This window comes from Amblyomma maculatum, chromosome 2 (genome assembly GCF_055883805.1).
Source record: "Amblyomma maculatum isolate TAMU_Amacu chromosome 2, ASM5588380v1, whole genome shotgun sequence".
Classification (NCBI taxonomy): domain Eukaryota; kingdom Metazoa; phylum Arthropoda; class Arachnida; order Ixodida; family Ixodidae; genus Amblyomma; species Amblyomma maculatum.
The window spans coordinates 13316327-13341949 of NC_139345.1; the positions used below are offsets into that span (position 1 = coordinate 13316327).

Sequence of the window (25623 nt, forward strand, 5' to 3'; positions counted from 1 at the left end):
TCGGTGCCTGAGTATGAAAGGTACACGAGCTGACCGCTCAGACAGCGTACGCATTGCACATTTAAAAGTGCCTCAAAAGCAACACATAAAATGTTGAAGGTGTATAGACCCTTTACAGCGCGAGCGCATGGGCGCTGCCATATTTGATCATGTGACCCTTCCGCCATCGCTGGCCTTCGGGCCTTCTGGTTTGACGGCTTTCGGCGCGCTAGTACTCGGCTGCACGGTGCGGCGTACCCGCTATCGCTGGGGGCAACGAGCTGGTAGACAGGCAATAAACTTCATGTGAATGGCTGTAGTATGTGTAAGTGCTAAAAGATGTTTAATTTAACCACGTAGTTCATTTATTGCGTCCTCCTAAATGTCTGCATTGGCTAGAACGTTTCGACAAACCCATCAGCCGTCGACTCTTTCTTTTTTTTTTTTTTTGCTTTTTTTATCAATTCCCTCTCTAGTGCCCTTTGTGGAAAACGTGACTTTCTGTAAAACTGAATAGATTACAAACTGATTATTCCCTCAAACTTAATTTTTTTTTTATTTTCTTGCGCAAAGGGCGAACGCATGCTCAGACTGTGCTGGCTGAGACGCATTATGAATGTTCATTTAACATTGTGCACAATACTTACTGCTCGATATGGACGCGCGTGTAATCCCCGACAATTGATAAGATATAATTTTATCTCCTGTAAACGTCCTGGCTTCAAAAAGCTATTACGCTGCTTGAAGGCCGCATCAGGCGCTCAGCGGCGTTTACCTGCGCTCGGGCGAAGGCGACTGGAAACTGCACCGGAATTCAGAACGCACGGTACGCAGCCCAAGCAAGCGGGGATATAAAAAAATCTTATGGTAAATTTCATCATTGGCCCGTGCATTAGTTTCATAAAAGCAGCAGTTATTACATGTATTTCAGCAGTACTTGTCTAATTAAAGTTTGGTTTTGTTTGTGCGGTGTTCCGTCCCAAAGCGACTCAGACTATGAGTGGAGGACTGCGGAAATTCCCATCCCCTTGGGGTTCTTTAATGTGCACTGATATCGCACAAAACACGGGCGCCTGGGTTTTTGGCTCCAGCGAAAAGCAGCCGCCGAGGCCGAGATTCGATCCCGCATATCCTAGGAAATAGTACCTAATTAAAGTAAACAGATTCACTTACATGCCCACACTAACTTTCCTTCTCTGCGCAATCAATTCGTATAACTGCATAGACATTAATAGCAACGTCAAGGTACCTCGCCCTGCGAAAAAAACTCGGCAGCAGTGCAAAGACTCAATATCCAATTCCTGAGAAAACGCACGTCAGGGTCGTTCTCGCATTGCCATGGCTACTGCCGGTGCTAGAACGAGCTGGGGCGTGAGGTATAGCCATTCTCTTCAATTCACAGGCGCTTTCTTGTCCCAGAAAGGAACATGAACTCGTGATACATCTCCCAGAAAAACGGTTGCCTAGGCCATAATGTGCACCTTATCGTCTTCTGTTATTCCGCCAATAAACAATAGGGCCATTAGCTCTACTTCCTCGCAGAATACTTCGATAATACAGATGACACCTGCATCAAAGCAGCGCTGTTTAAAAGTCAGCTGGTATTCTTACACAAGATACACAGCAGCAGTTTAGCACTGCGCGCCGATGCGTTCCGAAGGCCAGCAATGACGGCCGTCCTAGTGGCGCCACCTGTTAGGGAAGAGTTGAACTACTCGCTGTAAACGGTCTATAGTGCTGTCTGCCAGCGCTTTTGTACATTCTTCGGGTACTGCCTGACAGCGCAGCAGCGTAATGTAGGCTGTGGTGCACTACATCGAAGCACCCAATACCCCTCTTAGCAGCATCGTTTATGCTGCTCATTGTTAGGCCTAAGTCTGGCCCTAGCGGCACTATGAAAGTATACGATATGCTCATGAGACTTACAGCACCAAATGCCGCAAGCTTACAGCGACGTCATCTACAAGTGCGAAGGATGATGGCGCTCTGGCTTTCTGCTTCAACCTAATCGTCACTGGGCCTAAATTACTTAACATCGAAGCCACAGCGGACGGCACTTTGTGATAGATCAGCGAGGCGCATTAGTAAATGGACCACTCGATCATGAAACTTCTCAACCCCACTGTTTCATAGTAAAGAAAATGATTATTTTCGATAATGCTTTAGCAGGGGAACTAGTGTACAAGATGGGCACTGCACCAGCTGTGTGCAAAAACTCCCACCGTATGGGTCGGCAAGACGCATTCATTTTGAAATTTCTTTTTCGGGGGCTTATTACGAGAAAAACAAATGCTTTTCTGATACTGCCGTGAGGTTTGCGCCGTATCTCTGGCACTGATAGCTTGCGCCAGAAGGCATGGCTGGCGCAGCGGCGTTTACAACGGTGGGGGCAGTGCTGCCATTGGTCGATTGCGGTGCTAGCTTATCGGCGTCGGCACAGCAGCAGATGATGCGGTGGCCGGTGTGGCTCTGTAATGTCACTAAGTATCTCAACATGGCAATCGCTGTCGGTGGGAGGAGCTTCGCTGTGTCAGCTTCAGCCACTTATTTTGAAATAAAGAATGTATCTACGGTGCTCAAATTTCAGAAATAGAATAATGATGTTCCGTATTATCTGTCAAGACTACAAAACTTATCCCTTTAATAATAAATTTCATCGGTTCCATCTAGTTAGTGAAGAGATGGCAACTCAGATTACTATAATGGAGAAGCTTTTTCTAGAGCTGGCATAAGTACAGTAGGGATATGCAAGCCCACAACCAAGCATCACTGTTGGTGGGTATGGGATAAAAGCGTGAATTGGCGCAAGTGCGTGCTGCATTGTTACTGGTCACCTGCTTAGAATGGTGAAGATGCCTTGCCATAAGGAGTTTGATGTATTCTTTTTATGGCCAACTGAGCTTTGTTTGCAAAGGTTTATTCTTAATATCTGTTCATCACATTAGTCATCTCTAGTTGATAATGTAGCACTTTGGAAGATTTTAGACCTTTTCACCCTCACACACTTGTGCAGTTGCGCTACTTATAGCACAATGAAAGCTACAAGTATTTTCTGGAAGGCAGTCGCAAGCAAAATGACATTACTTCAAAGTGGTGCTGTGAAAGCCAAACACGTGACCTTGCTGGCTGTAGGCAGGTCTGCATTGGGTGAACTTCTCTTCAGCCCGTACGAATGTGTGCTGTCAGCTGTGTAATATTGGGCGGCACTATGGAAGCTTGTTCTTTTTCTTCCTCATGCTGCAGCTTGTCATGGCATGCTCTGTAAGCGGTCGTGATGTTTAATTGAAGACTTCTTTTTTTTACACCTGGAAGTGCAACATCAGTGGTAATTATGCGCTCCTCATATACCCTATCCATGAGTGGTTATAGCTTGTCAGGAAATTCTATCTTCTTGGGAATGTACACTGGTGGACTTGTTAATAAAGTATAAAGCCCTGGGGTGATGGTAAGTGAAACCTTAATTCAGACTTAGATGCGAGTGAAAAAACATCCAAATTGCCCAAATGTTGAATTATCGGATGGCGTTCTTCGATAGGGCCAAAAGCCACTCATGTGAATGTAAATTTATTTAGTGAAAACCTGGGCAATGGTTCTCCCATTTTAATGCGAAAACTTCGTAAGGATGATTTTTGCATTTGTATAAAATGCTTCAATTAGTGCACATTATTGGAAATATAAGCAGGACCATAAAGACAATCTCCGCAGCTTCTGTTAGTGGGTCATGTGGCAAAGCTGAGCTTGTTTGCACGCGAGGAGGCTTCCTTGCACAAACGGTGAAAAGCATGTGACGAACATGCGGTTTCAAAGCACTCTAGAAGAGCAGAAATGGAAGCAAAGGAAGCTTTTATTGGTGCCACTGTGGTATGTCTTCGAAAAGAATCGCAAGGCAGTTAGCGTTCTAAATGGCATGTGGCAATGCGTCAATTTGCAGGCAGATCGGTACTGATAGCCGCCTGCAGCGGTGCTAGCTGAAAGTCGTAAACGAAACTGTATGGCTCCTTCCATCTCTTGAAGGGACTATATGCACTTCAGGCATGAGGATAAGTATTTGAACAATCACTTGTCGAGTAGCTTGTGACCTGAACGTGGCATCGCTTCACCTTGGCCAAGTTACCTGATACTAATCGTGGGACATACAAATAAATTAGCTTTCCCAGTTACCTAGTTGCACTGCCCTTATTAGCTCCTTTTCTGAATCAATGAGGTTTTACAGCAAAAAAGCTGGATAGTTGCATCCAGATCTGTACTGTATAGGGGTTGGATAAAGGTTCCTCCTGGCAATTTCTTGTCCATTAGGAGTTCTCTGCTTAGACCAGAGCTGTAATTAGGTTACTTGTTTTATACATATACAGTCTAAACTCATTATGAAGCCTGATTTTGCATGTAAATTCGTTTGTTATATTCCATATTCATCTTCAAAAGTGCACACTCAAATGGCCACAGGAAAATCTGCTAAAAATTCCAAGTGAAGAGCACTCATAGGTAGAAAGCACAAAACTGCAAAAATCCACAAGTGCGTCTTAACATGTGAAGTGGTGCCCTTCATTTAGTGTCAGAGTAAAACGAACAATTATATAGGCATGCTGGACAGGTGCATACACAGATGTTTAACAAATCATGACTTTTGACAGTGTAAATTCCTAGACTTAGAGTGCAGTGATTTCTTGATGTCATGTATGGTCTGGCCACAGGCAAACCCTCTCAATATGCACGTGCTGCAGCGTGCACGTCAGAAATGATCTTCTCGGCATTCAATTCAGGTCTTGCCACCCCAATCATACATGATGCTCAAATTTACCTATACAAGATGCACAGTGTCCAGATTAGCCCATAGACTTATTGGGTGTTGGCTGGTCAAGCATGCAAAATGAATAGTCTGCATATCTGGATTAACAGAGGTTACTACCGTTGCATTTGTGTTGTTTTTCATGGCAGTGTCCACTGGGTAGGACACTATGAGATAAGCAAGTGGTCTTGTAGCATGAGGTATGGATGCAAAGTGATGGTGGAGCTTGGTCAAGTGCCGCTAAGGCTTAATTTGGTGATGCTAGGCGCTTTTGGGACTCTACATATTTGGGGCGCTCATACAGTGCTCACCCAGTTTAAGCAGCCTTGTCGCTAGTGTTTAGGAGTGAGAGGTTGGCAGGCTTTGCATAGAGTTTGCATACGCACCCACCATGGCGACCTGCCTAGAACGGGCTGTAAAAACTCCCCATGCTGAGGCAGTGCCTTGGTCTTTTTTTCTTCAAGCCCCTCGCAGCAAGCAGCCAGGTTCGAGGTCCTCCTTTGGTTTTTGATGCAGGGAGCGTGCGGTACACTGACATGAAAGGACGTGGTACCGCAATTGTGCGTTTCAACTCCGAGCGGGATGCCCAGCGTGCTGTTGGTATCCTTTTTTGTTGAGTGCTCTGCTGCTGCTCCAGCAGTGGCATTGCAAGTTTTGGTTTTCATATTCTTTGCTGAAACCATCAGGTCCAAGGCAAGGTAAACTCGAGTTTATAGGTGTGCTGATGTATTTCATCTGTACACCTCCCTGGCCACCTCATAAAAGCCTTATTCCTGCATTAGCATCTGTGATTGCAGTGAATCACATAATATATAGTTGATTCTAAGTAGTTTGAAGGGGATTGTTTAATGTTTTGATAACTCGATATATAGTGCACAGCAGTACATTCCTTAGCTCATCTGTACCTTTAGATGATATTCTGGGGCGTCCTAAAACTGAAATCTCTGAATAAGACTTTTAGATCTAGGACATGTGTCTCTGTATAGTTCACTGTTCAGGAATACGCCCCAGCGTACGGTATGATGTTGGCGCAAATTAAAGAAGCTTAGGTGGTTGAATTTTCCGAGCTTTCTGGTGTGGTATCTATGTTTACCTGACTTGTTTCGGACAGTGTCCAAGTTGCAACTACGACCATTGCCATTGGGTAAGTTACTGTCAAAGTGTGTAGGCATGTCTTGCAAAAACTTTATACGTGATGCAGTTTTCTGACATCGATTTTGGACTTGTTTGGTGCGGTGGTGGTTTAGGGCGGTGCAATGCAGTGTTTATTGGCAGCTGTGTCTATATGTGTGTGAGGTGGAGAAATGAGAGCTATTCTGGTGAAATTAAGAAACTTAACTATAGTGCAGTCCCATGGAAAGTATCCGACTTTGCGTCATAATGCAGTATTTTTATTCGTGTGTCTATTGTGTGGTAATTTACAGAAAGAATGAACATTGCATGATTGCTTTGGTGTGCTCTTTTTGTTTGCCTTGACTTCATTTTCAGACATGATGAATGGCATCCGCATCGAGAACCGCCAGATCGACGTACGCCTCTACTGAGCATCGTGGTTGCGTCCTTTTTCATCGTCAGTCCTCCTGGTTTTCTCCCGTCTTCCTTTCCATGGGCTCCAGTCTTTTTTCTTTTTTTTTTTCCCCCTGTTTTCTTCCACTGTCAACTGAGCGTCCACATCCTGTGTGCTGTCATCCTTCCACGTAAACCTCCTGCTCACGGATGGCTCCATCTCCTCCGTTCCACAGCAGTCCTCCATTGAAACAAGATGGCTGGTTCCGGTGGTGGGCGAGCTATTGGCACTACATCCGGCCGCACATGCTGTGAGGAGGGGGAATGGTTCCATCTTCTTTTTATCTACACCATCTCTTGTTTGTACTCTAAGCACATCATCATTTTCAGTCCAGGGCGCGAAAGTACAGAACTCGTTACTGGTTTTTAGACCTGTCACTTTTTTTCTTTTTTTGCTAACATCATCACAGCAGTCTTTACATAAAGCAGGAAACTCAACTTATGGTGTGCTTGTTAAATTTCGTATTCTTTTTCCTCCTAGTGGTTGCAACTTCCACTTATTTCAATAATGAGCACTTGTTTACCGGGTTCCGCAGAAGGATGCAAAGGAAATGTCTGGTGGCTCATTAAATCTACAGGTCTGTGACATTGCGCTGCTACATCATTGAACTCGTCCATTGTGCACTTTTTTTTCTCTGTGAGAGTGGCATGCATGGGGCATTCTTTCTATTTTTCTTCATTCCCACACAATTCCCACAGTGCAGTAATTGCAGATAAGAGTCCCATAGTCACAGTACAGTTTTACCCTTGCTCGTGATCCTTTTTTCTTTTTCTTTTGTTTAGCATTAGGGCAGCAGCGTTGAAGGAAGCATCCTCATTTGTACATTTGCATGGGCACCTGGCTGCAGCATTGGTCAGGGGAACCTCTGATTTATGCCACAGCTGTTGCTGTGAAGCCACCTGGCCGTTCCTCTTGATTGTGTGGTCTACAACGTGGGCTCTGCAGAATATGCTAGGCAGGTGGCTGCACTTGCCTCTGAACCAAGCTTGTTGCTTCTAGAATAAAGCTTCCTTTGTCTCCGTGTGCAACTCTTGTTTTCAGACGTGTCTTGCCTGTGGTGTGGCGGTGGGATCCACTGTTCACGACATATCAATCGTTGGACTAACCCTGCTGGTCATCTCATGCGCTTTCAAATAGCGTGGCAGCTGTTGGAACTAGCATGCGGACAACGCTAGCGACTCCTGCCTGCGGGCTGTAGCTTCCTGCTGTCATCTTTGTGGACAGCTGCTAGTGCGCAGATATTCAACTATGCTTGGTGCAGCTTGAAAACAGTGTGCTCTCGCTATAACCCTACCGTTAATAATTCATTTAGGCCTAGCTCCATTGACCTGGCTTTATTTTATGAGGCTCTTGATCAATTTTTTTTCCCTCCAGTAGATCGGAAGAAATTTTTTTATCACTTCTGCAAGAGAACTTTATCTTCTCTAATTCAGTCTTTTGCTGCAATTTGTTCAGTCAGGCCTGGAATGGCATGGCACTTGTACGTAAAATGCACCAGCAAGTAAGGAACACCTGTCTAGTGTCTGGTTGGCTAAGAGTCTATATGATACTAAGTGTCTATATTGTATCTTTTTGCACAAATTGCTCCATTTAGTATGCACATGTAGAACATAAGAGACGTCCACGGGCACCGTTTTGTTCGTCTCTTCACTACATTTTTTTTTTTCATCAATTTTTTTTGTGTGCGTATGCGTGCGCGGCTGGCGCATTCAGTGCTGTGCATTGCGATGATGGAGAGTTGTCTTCTATAGTAAGATCAACACTGCTGCTGTGCACACATCCATCGATTCATGAAGGCTTTGTTCAGATGAGTACAGTGTATGGGTCTGGCACTGCTGAGTTCGTCGCTCAATGTAGTTCCACAGCCGATTTTGTCTGGCCTGTCTGGATTGTGGTGCTTGGTCCAAAGCAGCATTTTAGTAATATGGGACTGAGAAGTTTCCTTCCAGAGAAGGAAAGTTCCTATCACGTGGAAATTGGATAGCTCTACAAATGCGTGGTCAGCAGCGTTAAGCTGCGATCATTTTCTGCAGTTAGCGGTTGCCTGCAACGTGGCTTGCGAGACATTTGTATCCATGTAGGTCTGCTGCCATGTGGGTGGCATCTTTGCTGCCTTGGTCGGATTTCTCGTTAGCTAAGTAACTTGAAAATTGTCAAGACTTTTTTGGGGATCACCGTGTGCTCATGTCATGTGGACAAGGACGTTGCAAAAGGAGATAGTCCTTCCACTGTTCCAATGCCTTGTTGAAACATTGGTCCACACTCTTGGTAATTCCACGGGCTATTGCCTGGATGCAATGAACTCTATATGGCAAATGGTTTGTGGATTAGCAGTTCTAAAGAGTCTATGCATTGCTCAAGAGCCATGAATTCCAACTCTCGAACTTTGCTGTCCAAATGAGAAGTCTCCTGCTTGACGTTTGGTCTGAAAGCCTGGATGTGGTGGGGTAAGTATGTGGTAAGTTTTTATGAAAACATGTTTTTCTTTTGAGTTCAAGGCATAACATAGACCAGCTACCTTTTTGGTTTGCAAGTGTTAAAAGTTGTACTATGAATAGAATTTGTCTGCTTGTAATATGTTGGTGTGCAGGAAAGCAGGAAGTGCTGAACACATGTAGCCAATAAATTTCTTTGCATGCATATGTGGCCTTGTTTTTATTCGTGATATTTAAAATTGATGATTAAGCTGAACTATTGCTGCCAATTATTTTGGCCACATGTAAGCAGTGGTGGTTATTGTTGCCCGCCTGAACAGACACCTGAAGTTTTGGCAAGTGGAGTGACTGGAGGTGGCATTTTCACACTTCATAGTTTCATAATGTGCACACCCACATGTTTTGTTGGGGAACAAGGAAGTTTAATGGTTTTTAATGTTCATGTCCGTATGCTGGTTTCACTTTGAAAGGGAAGGAGGATCTAAGGAACAGTGGGCAGTGATCGTACTCCAGTATGTTGATTGAGCACGGAATGTAAGCAATCGTTGAGCTAGTGACCATTGCAAAATGTTTAATGGGCAATAAGGATGAGCGCGATTTATGTGGGCAGAGGACCAGGTGTCCAAATTGTTCCCCCAGGACGTTTTATAACATCTGTATGCTGATAGAAGGGCAAACTAAGCATTGGTGGAGAATGCAGAGATTTTGGAACTACAAAATGGTATTTGTATAATTGGAGGTTGACTTCCTGTTAATTTATTGTCATTACCATTAATTAGCAATTACCAGCACTTGTATGTGGAGTTATAGTGCCGGTAAGACATGCCTTTTTATGGCAATGTGACTGGTACTAGACAGGAAAGGGAAAAGTGGCCTTTGTACCATTGTCATGGGGAGGAGCTTAAATCTGTGCTAGAAACTGCACAATCTGAAATTTACCCTGAAATTATCTGCTAAGAAAAATGTTAATGAAATGGAGAAGGGTCAACTTTCCGCTGGAAACGAACACACGAGCAGGACGTGGCGGGAGAATATGATATCCAATGACACAATGGAATTCCCACTGTCATCGCACCGGACAAGAGGGGCGATGACGCTGCTCATCCACGCGCTTGGTTTACGGTACAGCAGGGTAACGACGCCAAGGAATTCGGAGTAAAGGGATTGGTTACATGTAGGCATTTTGCACTTCATCCACACTAGAATTTACTCATTAGCACAGTTCACTATTCCTTAGCAAAAATAATTTGGATGTAACTCATATTTACACACCACATAAGCTAATTCTGCACTAGGCAAATGGAAAAAGCCAGTTGTAGCCATATATTTTATGGTACTGCTCAAGATCACCATACCCATAGCTCCCTTGTAAAAAAGCATTCGAAGTCCAGAGGACCAGGCCGTGCATGCCATCGCCACCGGCCTGGCTGGTAGTGTTGAGAGCCTGAACATAGGGACAGACGAGAGTTAGTGGTGTGCAGGGACTTGAGCACCCTGAATGCCTACGTAGTAATCAGTCTCGCGGTTGCTTATCCTGCACATTGAAGGCCATAGACGCGCTAAAGGGGAAAGATTGCTCCTCATCCTGAAAATAGCAGCAACCTAGGCTGGGTAGTATGAGCCATTGTAAGGTTCAACTTTCCCTTCTTCGCCTGTCAGCACTTGCTAACTACAGAATTAACAGCAAATGAGATTCTAATGAGCTAGCTACCAGTCATATCCATGCACATGCTGCATATTTTAGACCAATACTTGCACTGGAGGCAAATCTGCAAGTCTCTGGCTGATGGCTTGTGTGGAGACTTGCACCAAAGGCCTTCACTGCAGAAGTGTGTATCCTTGCAGTACACATCAGCAAAAAGAAGGAATCCAGATCCCTGTCAAGTGTTAGTGACAAGCCATTTTGTACAATTTTATTTCAGGACTGATGTGACAAACAGACAAAAAAAAAAAAAATCTCCCAGCAGCTGGTTCCCATCTGGAAATGCTTGGAGGCGTCAATCTGGTGCTGAATCTTGGTGGAAGTTGTCCACAAGCAGGAGGTACATTGTGTGGCGCTCAGAAGCCGTGCACCTTGAGCTGCTCGGGCTTGGCAATGCCAATGCGTGTCAGGAACTGACAGATGTTATTGCGCTGGTCTCCCTGCAGCTGCATAACCTCACCATACTCCGGGTGCTCCACCACAGTGCCATTGCAGGCAAACTCCTGTACATTGGAAAACCAGATCGGGCATTGGTAAAGTGCCACATGTCTACAGTCAAAGTGCAAACTATGAATACATGCTTGACACTAACTGGACAGCGCCTGGGCAAAGGCACCAGTTTCCACACAAAGCTAGGTGTGTGGAAACCTAGTGGCCTACCTTTACACGTCCTTATACACACCTTCTTGCAAGCCCTCACGATTTTCTTCTTGTCATAGTCGTCTGATATGCCCTGCACAGTTGTGAGGGTCTTTCGACCGTTGCGCTGCTGGATACGAACGTGAATTAGACCGTCCTGGACACCTTGCTCATCACCCCTGATGGCATCAGCAAAGGGGTCTGCGGTAAAAATGTAGGAGGAAGGTGGCAATGGGGCACATTACAGCGTGCACAAGAGCAGTCGATCTTGTTTGTTCATTAGCAAAGAACTTTCCTAGAGCGAAATAAGGTGGAAGAAGGAGAATAAGTATCTCAACACAGAAATGAGCAGTCACATGTGTACACAGCTTAAACAATGAATGTATGGCGTGAAAAATACAGTGAGCAAATTTAAAATTTTAAAATATTACAATATGCACTGCTTTGATATAGTGGATCATGAGTATAAGATGTCCAGCTCATCCATCTGACCTGCCTTCCGAACACATTGCCCACTCATGGAAAGGAAGAGGAACGAAAATTCTTGGGCCGTATCCGGTACTTCTGCACAATCTGTTTCCATAGCATTCCTCTTAAAATGCACTGCTGCCCCTCCTGACTTGATCTGTTAAAAGACAACGCCCTGCGCAACCGTCAACTCTTCCGTTAACTCCAGCTGCGCCGCTAATTGGTTATCGAAAAATCGAGCAGTGCGCGATCGGCCTGCGACTGACTGTTCGACGAGTGGCAAGTGTGAACGGGCCTTAAGTATGGAAAAGGAAAATGTGACGCCGCACGGGTGAAACACGGGACCATTAAAAAAAAAAGTACGATCACATGAAGCGCACACAACACACGCTTGACGCCAGACAACAAGGAGCGTCCTCACTACGTCACCATTTTGGTTGGTTTTTTGGTAAGGGAATTCCATGACGCACATCTAGGCAATACGCCTAGTCATAGTCTTACTTTACGAATGTCAGGTGTTATACTACCAGCGAATTATTTGTTTCAAACCACAAACACCAGACATCCGCTTTTCAGCAGTCAAAAAATTCCTTGGTTGATTTCTCCTCCTCCCCATATGACATGCGGGAAATCTGCGCAGCCGGTGGTGCAACCCATACTGTAGTTCAAGATTTTATCATTTGCTGTTCACGGCCTCATTGCGGACACAAGCCACCTTCACTGAGGTCGGCGGTTGCCCTTAATATCGCGGATAACTTTTAACTAAAGACAGCCGGCCTTGGGGCGGACAAAACGTTAGGCCTATCTTCCCGCCTGCGCGTTCGTCGGTCACCACTCGTCAGATGAGTACCACATAGAACCTCGCGTATGTTATTTCGGATGAACAATCATGTCCGTCATGATTCCCTGTCATGATGTCCATCCTAAAAAGACGAAGCATAACAGTTACATGCATAATTCAGAGAACACAACGTTGCTAGTGACACTGCAGAATGCCTTAGCACACTTCCCGGAAAAACCCCGCGACTATATGGCGTCCAAATCTACTGGATATGAAGCTTGCCACACGTAATTCATGTTTCGTTCAGTAAACACAACCAAGAAGAAACAAGCAAACAAACTGGGCTCTACGACGCAAATACGCTGGCCTGACCTTGTGTCAACAATGCGCATGCCAAGGCCTACTCACCAAAAGTTTTGAGGTTTTGAATGCCGGCAGACATACAGCAATCCTTTGAAACCTTGTAATAAAGGTAAGGGGTTCCTCCTGCACGAATTTTCAGATGCTCCTAACAAGTTGGAACACTGCACTAAACGAGCACGCCTGGAAGTCCGAGAGACGATCTCAAAAGGTGGTGACGAAACACGTTGAGATTTGGGAGCGAGACTTGCCCGGATGTGGAATGGACCAGCCCAGTTAGAGGGTAGGTCGGCAGAAAACTAGAAAAGTTAAAAAGGAAAAACAAAGTAAAGAAAATTGCCGTCTTGATTTTATTTATATAGCTTATTCTTTGCACAAAATATGGATTTATTATTAATGTCCAAAATAATTTTGTGCGCCAAAATAACTTATTTTTATTAGAACAAGTTCATTTCTGTTCGCACAGTGTACGGAATCAAGTTAGTAGGCTAGTTTCGATTTTGTGATAGAAGTTGTGAAACATAACGATAAAACGCTATGCTCCGCGTTGAATGGTTGAATCACGGGTTGAATGATTCTGGTTCAGCGTGCACGTGACCGGAGAGAAAATTCTCATACAAAGTTCTGGCGTGCATTTTTTTTTTATTTTCTTTTTTTTTTTTTAGCTAATTCAGGCCTGTGTCATTTTTGTGGAAATGGGACGCAATCGGCTTGATCCTTTGATCCGTGGCGAGGTACTACACGGACTGGACTGTTTTGTGTGGTAGTGAAGAGCTCAGCGCGCCCGAATCGGCAAAGGCGCTGGTGAATACCGTTGTTTCAAAGTTGAAATTTACCTGTGGGCAACGCTTCAACGTTCCGGAGGCCTGTCGTGTCATCATCGATAGTTTTGAACGTGTGACAGTAGTACAGTTTTCGAACTGCACGATCTGAACGCCGCCGGGCCAACTCGGCGCCCGCGTCGTGCTGGTGTCGAGGCTATGCCAGCGGTCTGCATAGGCGGACTGTCGACGTGAACTAGGAAGTTGAGAAGAAACTCACTTATTTTTTGGCATCCTACTCTGCTAGGATTCGGATTCATCTACAAATTCGTAAGTACTCGATGCCATTTCTCATTGATCATTGTTGTGCAAATGGTTGGGAGCTTGCTTTTGACGTGACATTGGCGCGGGGTAGTGAGACATACTTCTACCAGTAGGCCTAAGACCACGAGGTCCTTTAAAATTGACTGGCTTTCAATTACTTTAATTAAAAATGGCCCTGGTTAATCAGCTGTGTGTGTCCCGCGGTTACCGCAGCATGTGACAGAATGCTATCGGTCCTGACATGGTGAAAGGAACGCCCAGACGAAGCTTGTTTGTGACGGCAGAGCAGTTGAGAATGAATAGTTGGGCTGAGGGGGACATGGAGGGAAGCCAGCCATTCTGTACTCTCTGTCACTGACATTTGGTTACAGGCCGATAGCACATTTGTACCGCGTCTGCTTTTGTCAGTTGTGCGAAACAATGCGTGGCTGTGCAAGGAACGCAGTATGGAACGCTGCGATCCGTGTTCGCGTCGGCGGGTCGCCCTTCGCCCCTCCTCTCTCCTTCCCCATATCGTTTGAGGCATGTTTCTCGGCGCCTGCAGGTTGCGTTATATTATAAATTGGCCTCGGCTGCTGCACTTGCTAAGCATACGCGCCTCTACCGCTGATAGTGAGAACAAGCGGCCGTCGTGAGCACAAGTTGTATTTTAGGGTTGCTCTGCCGATGGTTGAGATGTCAAAAACATGGCACTCGCCGGTGGGGTGGACTGCTGTGGCCGGGCGTCCCCGGTATGTCTTGCATTGGTTTCTGCGTCTGAATTTATGCGCGTGGCGTCACCTTCTTGCTCTCACCAGCGGTGTTTTGTTGTTGGTGCCACAGACGGAAAGAATTCGAAGAATTAGCTGCGGGGAGAGCAAAAACAAAAAAAAACTGGCCTTTACCCTGCGGCCACTCAGCATACCGACCTTGCATATGATCACGTGCGCGGTATTTTCCGGCAGAAGTGCGGATCCGACCTCTTTGATGGTCTGGGTTCAGTTTAAAGACGCTCTTTTCTTTTCTTTTTTTTTTTTTTTTTGTTCTCTTCATTGCATTGCGGCCGCGCAGTGTGGTCGCGTCGGGTTTCCGGCGGGAAGCGTTATCAGTCGGACGCACTTGAGCCTTAGCGGCTTCATAAAGTGTGACCTGTTCGGGGACTATATGCAAACGTATCTATACTGACTGCAGTTCTCCCGGCGGATAGGTTGCAAGTATGAGCCGAATGTCGCGTACTACATACAAGTAGCACGCGCGTCATTTTTTTGTTTTCGGCTTCTGCGTGGATATATTTAGACCGGATCGGAAGCATTGTCGCGCAATGCATTCTTGTGCCGTAGCCGCTTTTTTACATCAGTATTTTTGTTGGCATCACCCAGCTCGCGCGGCTTAAACTGAGATAATTTATCTTTGGTTAGGTCACTTTACGAAGTTCCGAATTATTTTACCCGTCTTTAGATGACTCATATTTTTGTCACAGCCGTTACCAGTGCTGACATTTTTTTTTTTTTTTAGAGCATATTTCGTGCCAGATATGTGGCCAGCACATCGAAAGGCTTTTCTTACACTTTCCTCGGCTGCTGCCTTAGCAGACTCCTACTTAAGGGTTCGATCTTTTCACGAATGTGTTTTAACTGGCACTAGCTAGTCACGCACACAGGTCTGGCAGCTATTGTGCACATAGCTTGTCACTAAGCTTGGGTTAAAAGTAGAGGTCAGTTTGTTGCACTGTGTGAAGGACATACACACATGGACGAGGCAAAGGCAGCATGCTGTTTCTGTATGAGTGATAAAACGGTGCCACTTTCACATTGGAAATTTATACCCCTGTCACACTCGCAGTTTCGATCCTCATTGAACTCGATCTGCATTCAACTCAATGCAGATCGAGGTTGTCACACGCCACACGAAATTTTCTCTATGCTCATTGAAAGCGCCCGTATAGCACAGGGTGCTTCAATCCTTCTTGAAAACCTCAACGCAGATCGAGTTCAACTAAGATCGAAAGTGACTGTGTGACAGAGGTACCCACATGTGACAGTATCCTGCACATTTTTCAAATTTGTTAATGGTATGGGAGTGGGCAGTTGTGTGATATTCTTGTCGCTGTTTTTTAATGTTGGGTAAATATGAATAGATTCCTAAAAGCTGATGCCTGAACAGCATTTTAGCTCACATAGCAGAAAATATTCTTCATGGCACTTAAAATGTATGTACTGTTGGGGGCAAAAAGTGTGAAGGACATGGCTCCACCAGCTGAAACAGGTAAAACTGCACCTGGTTCAAGGTCAAGGGCGAATACATTCCTTTTCTCGCTTGCATGCAAGTACGCGCTGGCTGGCACCTTCATTTTAGTTGCTCTTCGCCCAGGAACCTTCTGTGAAATGCTGCTATGTGGGCGGCTGATGTAGCGGTGTGGACAAAAGTAAATGGAACACGTAATTTCCTTCTAAAATTTTTTACGCCTTGTGTAATTGAAATTGTTAGTTGTGGTATGTTCATACCAGCGGTAGTAGACACTAGTGCCCTGTCACCTGGACAAATATTGTTTTATCTCCAGTGCAGACGGCGTTATTTTAATTTGAACAGAAAAGCATGCTCCGTTTACTTATGTTCACACCTGTACTTGCTTTCAGTCCGGTTACACACGCCATCTTAAAAAACCAGCGTCTCTTTTTGCTCATGAAATACAGGAGGTATTCACTCCGGCCATTTCACTAGATGGCGCGAGCATCGTCACGCCTCGTCCGCTGTGTCGGTGGTCGCCGGTGGTATCGGCGCGCGTCGCCTCGCATAGTATCAGGTTCACTGTTAGGTGCCCGTCATATATTGGAAGTGACCCGTAAAGTTTTATCAAGTTGTTAAATACTTCCACATCCACTTCTCGTTGTGAAGCCCTTTATGCACATGGAGCCAGCAGCGGTATTTTCATGCTCCGGGACATAACACTGCCAGTTCGATGTAGCTACGCGTTTCACCTGTGCAACAGCTCGACTGCAAAGTAAATCCTTTGTTAGCTACCACTGAGGCAGAACACGTCTTGAAGAGGGAGCGCATTAAGTTGCCCCAATTCCAAAGCTAGCATGGCCGTGAAACGCACATTTCGAGTGGTGGTAGCCGGCAAACCACCAATCGAAGCTTTCACGGGCGTTGCTCCAGCAGTAAAGCAAAACAATGCAGTTGCTTAATTTGGGGGACAGAAGGTTGAGCAAATGCTGTCATGCACTCTCGGCATACGGCACACTTGGCAAGCATGGTTTGCAAATTTAGTGTCTGCAATGTAGCTCTGCTTGAAATGCACATCCTATGGAACCTAGGTTCGCAACAATGCGATGTGTAACAATAACCCTTCATACAGTTGTAGCACGTCACTTGCAAGTCTGCAGAGGTGACAGCTCTAGCTAAAACAACAGACACATTGCAATTAACTCATCTCGTTGTCTTTGGCAGAGCAAATTCCCTTGGTTTTAATTATCCACTATGAAATGCAGATAATGATAACCAAGAGGAGGTGCACCACTTTCCCATTTTGCGCTAACAAAGTTTAGGTGATTACAAAAACAAAGATGCTGGTAAAAACAGTGATGGAGAAGCATAAATTTGATCAGAAGTTCTGTGTCACTGCTGTGCAGCAGTACATGTAGCAGACACTTTTCACAGGGGCCTATATAACGCCACCTTGTGGCAGATTTCTGAGCCAAGGGCAACTTTTGCTAAGGAAACTCTGTGCTTCAATTCGAGCTTGGACCAGGTGAACCACCACTTAACACAACAATGCAGTGATCCCGCTAGTGACACAGTGTCCTGGGCACTTCCTTTCTAAATAATACATATTAAAGGTCTCTGACGTAGGCCGTTCTCATAGCGTATCAGCACTGCGTGATCTCTGCCTCTAAGTTTTCAGTTTAGTTTGTGTAACTGTGCATGCAGTATGGTGGCATTTGGTTTAAAACTTATCTTTGATGGAGTTCTACTCGCACATCTTGCATTTGAAATTTCTCTAGCCTAAAGTGTAAAAGAAGCTGCTTAGCACTAGCTGTGTCACGCTGAGTAAGAGGTTATTGCTAATCCGCATGGTGTTGTGCACGTAAAAATTTGAGTTGAAAAAAGAAAAAAAAATATCTACAGATGCTTTGAATGAACTTGGTATATCAGATAATAGTCCTCAAGTACATTCACTTTAATGCTTCAGGTATGAATGCAATGACCATTTGCAATGGCTTTTAACATTTAGATTTTAATGAAGCAGAGCAAATGCCCTTGCACTGACTACCTAGCTTCATTAACCTACGAGTGAAAACAGTTTTAACACATCACTCATTGTTCAGTGTCCGATGTATAGCATCATGCCAAATAAGCTAGCCAAAGCCAAACCATGTGTTTGTGCTATAATTTCAGTGGTATGGCCAGCTGCTGTAAATAGTTTTCCATATCCAAAGCCAGTGAAGTTTGCCATTTGGAAAATGCAAATAGTGAAAAGTGCACTTGTGGCTATTGGGCACTTTTATTTAGTCAATATTTTCTGCGTGGTGGTCTCGTTTTTCTCAGTGGTAGACCACATCTGCAAACACTGTGCCACCGTGGATGCTGCATGCAGTTAGTATAGTAACTCTATGCAGCTCTATGAACACGACTGCTGTGCTAAGTCTTGTGCCGAACTTTTCATTAACTGAGGTGCTCAGATTTTGTTAAAGCAATAATTGAGATAACTAAAATAGCTTGAAATAGAATGTCAAGTGAAATAAGAATTTGAATGTTCTGATTTAGAAATTAACACATACCAATTTTCAAGGTTTTAGTATGTGTTGGGGCTCATGGTTTCTATATTATCGGTAAACAAAAAGCATATAATATTGACTATTAATGGTCTCTACAACACCAGACAGCTGAAAGTGCTCCATGTGGGAACTCCATGGTTAATATTTTTGCAGAAGGATGCATTGACAAGGTTTTTTTGTTGGACTATATTAAAGTGTGCCTGCCGGAAAATGTTGACAAAAACATTAAAAACAACTAACTACTGGATTATTTCTGTCTCTGCACACAAAAATAATTCTATGTTTTTGTTTGCGGCTTTACTTTTTAATTCCTGCAAACATATCTAAAATTTGCAAGTCCTCACTGTTATTGCAGTTTTCACTTTCCAAGGTCACTTTGAAGAAGACTGGGTTTGTTCCTTTTTAATCCTTATAAAGATGGAGATAAACAGTCTTCTTTGTTCTACCACCACCCAAACGCTCTCGTCACTCGTCAGCACTTCTCTGCTGGGTAGAACAGGCGTCGCCTTGGCCAAGGATTCGTCAAGCAGCACCCTAACCCCACAACTAACACAGCGTAGCATGCACATGCGAGACATATCTTGTATCCGCTTGTATCAGCATCCTTTGTATCAGTTACTGCTGCTAATACCACACGTGTATGTGGTACTTTGAGGTTTTTCTGGTGAAGTGCATCGGGTGCGTTTTTCTGCGTTTGTGCTGGCATGTGAGTGCGGAGTTCTTTGTAATTGTGGAGGTGTTTGTTAGGTGACAAGCGGAGTGTGCCCAAGACTTGAGCGGCGTGCTGCATTTCATGAGTGTCGTTAAGTGTGTGCATGGTCTCCTCGATAGCTCCGACCACAAGTGAAACCTCACTGTACTATGACATCTTCACCTTTCATTCACACCCTACCTCTCTTTTACTTCCTCTTCTCCCCTCCCTTAGTGTGTAGTACAAATGGCAGTCAAATGGTTAAAACAAAAGCTTCACTTTGCGTGGCACTAAATTTGACCTTCAAGTGACCTTGACAGATATTGCGCTTTTCCTTCTTTATAAACCAATTTATAAGGAAAAATATGAAAACATGATGACCTTGCCCTTGTTAGATCCATTCCCTGGTGTCCAACCAAAAGTATGAGTCACTTTCCTTTCCCCTGAACCTAACTTAAAGAAAAATTATGGAAAAGGAATATAGGTTGAAAAGGTGGTGTTACAGAGGCTATCACTGCACCATTCGCAGCTTTCGCTCCATCACAAAGTTTAAACCATGCTTAAACACCCACAGTTTTTTAGCTTACAAAGGGGTTACAGAGGCTATCACTGCCTCTGTAACACCTAAGGGAAAAGCTTATGGTACAATATGAGCTTCACATACTTGGCAGAGAAAGCTATAAGAAATAACCTATTCGCTTGCTGGACTTTTATCAGAGGGACATGCAGAATGAGTTGTAAGTCGTCTGGCAGTCTTCATCTCTGCAAGAGCCATGAGGAGTGTTGCTGTCATTTGAAGGGCCCACTGGAGAGAACATATAACTTGGAAGCACTCGGGAAAGTAAAAAGCACACTATGGGTTTAAGGAAATCAGTATTATTTTAGGAATGTTGTCTTAAAATACACTGATATAGCAGGATTTCATTGCATGATGGCACTTCACTTTCATTCTGTGATGTTTAATGCTAAATCTGCCATCATAAACTGACCGCAGGTTTTGGCTGGGCCCTTTCAGGTGCACCTTTACTGTGTCACAAGACAGTACTTTGCTAAACTTGATCGTGGATATACAGTCTAGCCCTGTTATAGCGAAGACACTTGTAGAGAAATAGCAGTTATAATGAAGGAAGTTCAATTTCCCAATCCCATTTTTGCATTTTCAATACAATTTGGGTCCAATTTTAGTGAAGTAAATAAGTGCACGTCAGCGGATATAGTGAAGTGATTTTGTACCAAATAAAAAATAATCTGTCAATTGGGAGATCTTTACGCCCTCAGGCAAATTTTTGTGCGAAAATAAGGACAAAATTTGTCTGACGGCCGCATTCGCGGCATCGTCTGCTCTCCCGCAAAGCGAAAGGTTGCTTCACTGCATCGCTTGACTTAGCGTCTTCGTGATGTGGCGTCCCGTCGTGCCATTGAGTCAGTTGCGCGGGAGGTAAAAAAAAGTAAGGAAATAAAAGTCAATTGTCGGTGACGTCATGGAGTAGCGGTCGACTTAGCCAATTGTGGTTCTTGAATTTCTCTCTCTGGGGCTTCTCTCCTGTTGGTTCTGGGCCCGGGAGAAAGCATCGCGGGAGTGGAAGGGAGAGAGAAGCGAGAGCGTTTCCTCCGCTTTCGTGGATCTTCGTATGCGCTTCTCTCGCTGACGCCATTACGCCTTCCTGCCTTGTTCCACTTCTCACCTTTGATATCTCGTGACCCCGGACTTTGCCTGGGTAATTTTTAGACAACGGACCTACTAAGTTATCCCATTTCTCGGACCCGACCTTTCGATTTCTTGGCAATGTTGAATCTCGCGAGCCCCAGCACTTCAACGGGAAATAGAAAAGTGTTGTCATTGAAGACGAAGTATGCCAAAACGGGAAGAAGAGTGATATCATATGGAAGTATGAAATTGCACAGTTCACACACACTACGATAATCAAGAATGGCAGCAAGATCGACGCTGTTCTCAATGACGACGGCAGCGGGGACGAAAGAGGATCTAGTGCGCCACATACGCCGACGTAAAAGCCTCACTTCACAGGTGATTCTTGGATGCCCGATCAAAGAACATCCCTCTCAGTAGACCCATCATGCTAATGAAAGCTAAGGATCAAAGAAAAGAGGCTTTACAATTTTATTTTGCCATTGAAAATCGCATAAAAACAACCGAGGCGGTATCTAGCGGGGAAACCCTAGTACTTTCAGTGTAGCCCCCCACGTGACTACATGTCAGCAAAATATTGCTGATTTTTGAAACTGCACACTATTCTTTTTTCTTCTAAGAGTGCTGGCCATAATTTATTATATTTTGCGCTCTCTCCAGTGCGCCTTTATTGAAAACCACCCGTGACCGCGAGAGGTATGCTTTCAGGTTTTGGCACTAGATGGCGCAACTGTTTGTAATTTCGTGAATGAATCAATGACAGTGCCCACTAAAACTTTTGTCGACGAGGGCGTGTGTTATTGTGCCGTAACAGCATTGAATGTGAAACTGAAAAGGACGTTACTCTACGCAAAAAATCTCTGATTACTATTTGGCGAGTGAAAGATATAATTGTTTTCGGTACGTCTTTGTCGACCACCAGTCGTCATCGTGGTCGCTGCTCATGGTTTCCAGCATCGGACTACATAAAAACGGGCGCACGCATTGATCGAAAAATTCCCAGTAAAAATTTTCTACAGTGTTTCTAACAAACCCGTTATGGAATTGAACATTTTAGACATCAATCTTTCCACTGCGGCGAAAAAAAACCAAGATCTAAATTCCAGTGTTCTGTCCCTTTAAGATGATAGTGTCGCAAACTACTTTACTTTGTGTCAGGCACTGATGGGGCCAAAACAATTTTCATGGTCGTATTCAATACATTGAATTATTTGACGAGGTCATTGTGCGCCAGTGCGCGCAGCCGTTTTGGTTTTCCCTTTCCTGTCACGGAGCTTCTGGTCCTCCCAAATTTCGCGCGCAAACGAGCTAGTAGGCGACATCATCCAATGCTCCTACACTGCTGCAGTGTCTCGGCTCGCCGTTGTTATTGGTGTTGTGTCAGTGATTGTGTCTGCCCGCAGCTTGATCATGTACAGTGCGGAATCTTCTTTGATACGGAATTATGAGCCTCTCGTAAAAAAGGTTTGGGCCTGCTCTCTACTACCAATAGCTAAAATCGCACAGAGAGAAGTGCAAAACGATGCCTGGCTGCAAATTGCCAGTGCACTGAGTTAAAGCAGTAAGTGGTTTCTTAATCCCTTTTTCATGTGCGAACAAATTCTCAACAAGAAAGTGCTCCCTCTAGTTTAGAAAAGTGAAGTTAGGGAGGCGGGGGATGCCCGTTTCATCCCATTGCATTCTCGCAGCCCATTGCTCCGTTGACAATAGAGAGAACAGTTGGCCTGCAGCGAAAGGCCGATGCGGTGCGACGTTGCGGTCGGGCCGCAGAATGGAGCTGGCGCGGACCCATCGAAGTTTGAAAGAAGCTCACCATAAAAGAGAAAAGGAAAACAGTATCTTCTGAGGAGGGACGACATTCCGCGGACGTTTCAGTGTCTGTCATGTGCGCCTCGGCTCATTGTTTGAAATCAGTAGTACGAACTTTTGAGTCGCCGCCCCGAACAGTCTCCAAGATTGCTCCGGGGCACTGGTAAACTGGATATCGCAAGCAGGGATGTAGGCAGACTGCACACCGGAACTATGTTCAAAAAGGGGGTGGGGCTGCCCCGTTTTTCTTGATCGAGTGTTGCGGTGTGGCGACATCAACGTAGGACGGAAACTGGCCTGCAAGACCACTGTTGGACGATGCGGACAGGCATGCGCTGTCGAAGAAGATTTGACAAACCGAAATTCTTCTATTATTCCTTTATCTGCGTAGGTTGAGTGCACACACGATGCTAAGCTCATTTTGAGCTTCAAGAGTCCAGATCTCCACTATCAGCTGTTTGCTAACCGGCGCCATGTTGAGAAATGCAAGACCCACTTGGCCCAAAGCGGTGACTTGGTCGTTGTAAAGAATGTATCCTACCGAACGGTCCAGTGTGAACATGCGCGGTTGCAAGCTACGTAAATGGGAGTCCTAGCTGCTATGAGCACTGCGATAAATACAATACTTACGGCGGATACGACTGTAGTCTGAATACGGCTTAAGGAACACCAGCATACTGATAAATGTTGAACCACCTAATGTAACTTGCGTAGCAACCGATATATCGGGTGCTTGAAAATGATTCTCCCCCTTTTTCCTCTCAGTCTATACGACGAAGGGAGGCCAAGTGTGCTGCAGTGATAAAGATCTGTTTTAATGCAGAAATGCATTTAACGGCTTTATTTTCACCTCTATTGTCCGACACAGTTCCGTCCACCAAGGAAAATATGTTGCCAAGAAGTGCACAAGCATCTATCACAGGAGATTTTATGCTGTATTAAGTGACTTGAAAGCAACGTCAGATGAAGAGATGCTCACTGTGAACAGTATTCATTTACTACATCCAATAGCAACATTGTGAAGACTACGGTTGTTAGTTTGGGACAGGCTCTAGCTAGTACGCCCTGACGCCATGATCAGCAACTTATTGGATAAGTGGCTGCACCTAGCATCACTTGTCTGTACACTATATGTTTGAATTGCGAGAATGTGGCTGTATATTCAGCGAATGTTTGAACGACCATTTCCTCCTTATGGATATACCGCTCATCAGTTGCCATCTGCTATGACCTCACATAATGGCATCGTCTTCGGCGGAACCTTTCGTGGGTGTGGTTGCCACTCGCTGAGAATACAGTCGCCTTCATAAGCGACAGGCGCAAGCTTTGAGGACAGAAGAGGAACAAGGGCAATAACGCGTTTGAAAACGACAAAAGAGAGCTTTGAACCTCAAAAGGTAACACGAAGTTCGGAAGCAACGAGCATGGGTGTCTACCTCGGATGTCTATGGTCAGCGAGAACAAGGACGCCTTTGCAAGGTGCGGGTGAGAGCTCTTGACAGACAGCTAAGAGAGTGTGCACACAAGCATTGCTCAGGCACTTGACGCTCCCCTCGTCATTTGTGATGATAAAGCCGACGCTAAAAATATACATTGGTTGCCAGTGTTCGTGTGCGAGCTAGTTGGGGTCACAGTTGTTAATAAGCCACTTTAAGTCACTACCAGAAATGTATTGTGCATTGATTACATAGCTGCACGACTTGTGGGGTTTATGAGGGGGACGGTATTCCGCCCCGCTCCTACTCCCCACAATGGGGCCCCACGTTGGGCGCCAGTTGTGGGGGTTCTTACTAAGCCGTCGAGCCTCTTCTGAGGTCTAGGCCGCAAACACAGAGCTCCCGCGATCACACGCCACGGGCAACCGTTCTCACGGTCGCAAAGTGGTAATGCGAAGTACGACACAACACAGAACAGGACTTTGCCCGGAACCAGATGTTTATTGGGTTTTCCCAAAAAGAACGCTGGTGAAGGTCTTGCTGGCGACCCTATCCTTTTTGGATGGGGCCTGACACTTCGAAGGGCAAGATGGCGACAACAAAGAAGTATAGCGGGGAGGTATTTACCTTGCGTCCTTCCGTTGTCGCGGCTCGCTGCTGTCTCCCTCCGGCGGCAGCCGGCTCCCGCCGATCTCGGCGCATCTTGCCCTTTGTCCCTTTTCGGCCAATGAGCGTCGCGTCTGCGACGCCTAGCGGTGCGCTCCTGCGCCAGGCGAGGGAAGAGGGAAACGCGGCATATCGAGCAACCTGTTTGGGTTACTCAACCTCGAAAGAGAAGGAATACTTTTGTCTCCTTCATCCTCCGCGGCGCGCGGTGCTTCGGAGGGATGCGCGGTTCTCCGCGATCGCTACAGACTTGTCGATGTAACCAGCACTAATTATTTTACCACATGCCGTTACTCGTTGTCCTACCCACAACAGCGCAGAGCACACATGTCTTTAAACTATGTTCCCTCAAAATCTGCACTTTGTTTGTGGCAACAAAACATAGGAACATATGTCAACACGCATGCATTCCTTCCTGCAGTGAAATAATCTAGGTGTAGCATGGATTAGACCGCCAATTCAATTTTTGTATTCCATGTTGTAACTCGTCCTGCTTAAATGCTATTAGGCAAAGAGGTAACTGAAGAAAGGGTCAACATGCTACCAGAGTGCTTTTCCAGTTGCCATAATATTGTGCTCTTGCTGGCAGTGCTCACTCAGTTGTCTCATTTTCTAGTGTTTGCCTACACATCTGTTGCTAACTTCTTGCACTGCATACATAGAAACTATGTCAACATGTATACAAATACTACTTTATCTGCTTGGATAGCAAATGTTTCCAGTATCTAGTGTTTTTAATTTGGTAAATATTGTGTGTCATGTTGACATGGTGAATCAATAATAAGGTATCTCTTTCTTCCCTGCTGGTGTC

General features: G+C 45.1%; 3 protein-coding genes across 6 annotated transcripts in view; 2 read left to right on the plus strand and 1 right to left on the minus strand.

Annotated features, from left to right (window-relative positions):
- The window catches only part of rump (heterogeneous nuclear ribonucleoprotein rumpelstiltskin), a 40250-nt gene extending 32890 nt beyond the window's left edge, over nt 1–7360 (plus strand). For 2 of the 3 annotated variants that reach the window (XM_084593254.1, XM_084593255.1), the window contains exons 11-12: nt 5282–5365; nt 6254–7360. In XM_084593254.1, coding sequence (XP_084449380.1) covers nt 5282–5365; nt 6254–6309 — 140 coding nt within the window. In that variant the 3' untranslated portion in view covers nt 6310–7360. Of the gene's footprint in view, nt 1–5229; nt 5366–6253 lie in introns of all 3 variants that reach the window. The other variant, XR_014704923.1, reaches the window with a different exon arrangement.
- Nucleotides 7361–10654: 3294 nt separating this feature from the next.
- On the minus strand, nt 10655–12977 carry eIF1 (eukaryotic translation initiation factor eIF1). Its single transcript, XM_084593268.1, has 3 exons — nt 12766–12977; nt 11152–11309; nt 10655–10972 (listed from the first exon to the last, which is right to left on the minus strand). Exons 1-3 carry the CDS (start codon nt 12797–12799, stop codon nt 10826–10828), a joined length of 339 nt encoding a protein of 112 aa, XP_084449394.1. The 5' UTR covers nt 12800–12977; the 3' UTR covers nt 10655–10825.
- A 287-nt stretch (nt 12978–13264) lies between these two features.
- The window catches only part of LOC146197968 (uncharacterized), a 100693-nt gene continuing 88334 nt past the window's right edge, over nt 13265–25623 (plus strand). Inside the window, exon 1 of one of the 2 annotated variants that reach the window (XM_084593251.1) lies at nt 13265–13808. The gene's annotated coding sequence lies outside the window, so the exon portion shown is untranslated. The remainder of the gene's footprint in view (nt 13809–25623) is intronic. The other variant, XM_084593252.1, reaches the window with a different exon arrangement.

What these genes read in the sequence shown, in the direction of transcription:
- eIF1 (XM_084593268.1), bottom strand. Translation starts at nt 12,799, where the DNA reads ATGTCTGCCGGCATTCAAAACCTCAAAACTTTTG. An exon ending in TCAAAACCTCAAAACTTTTG is followed by an intron (nt 11,310 to 12,765) that starts GTGAGTAGGCCT and finishes TTTTTACCGCAG; the next exon opens with ACCCCTTTGCTGATGCCATC. An exon ending in TCGTGAGGGCTTGCAAGAAG is followed by an intron (nt 10,973 to 11,151) that starts GTGTGTATAAGG and finishes TCCAATGTACAG; the next exon opens with GAGTTTGCCTGCAATGGCAC.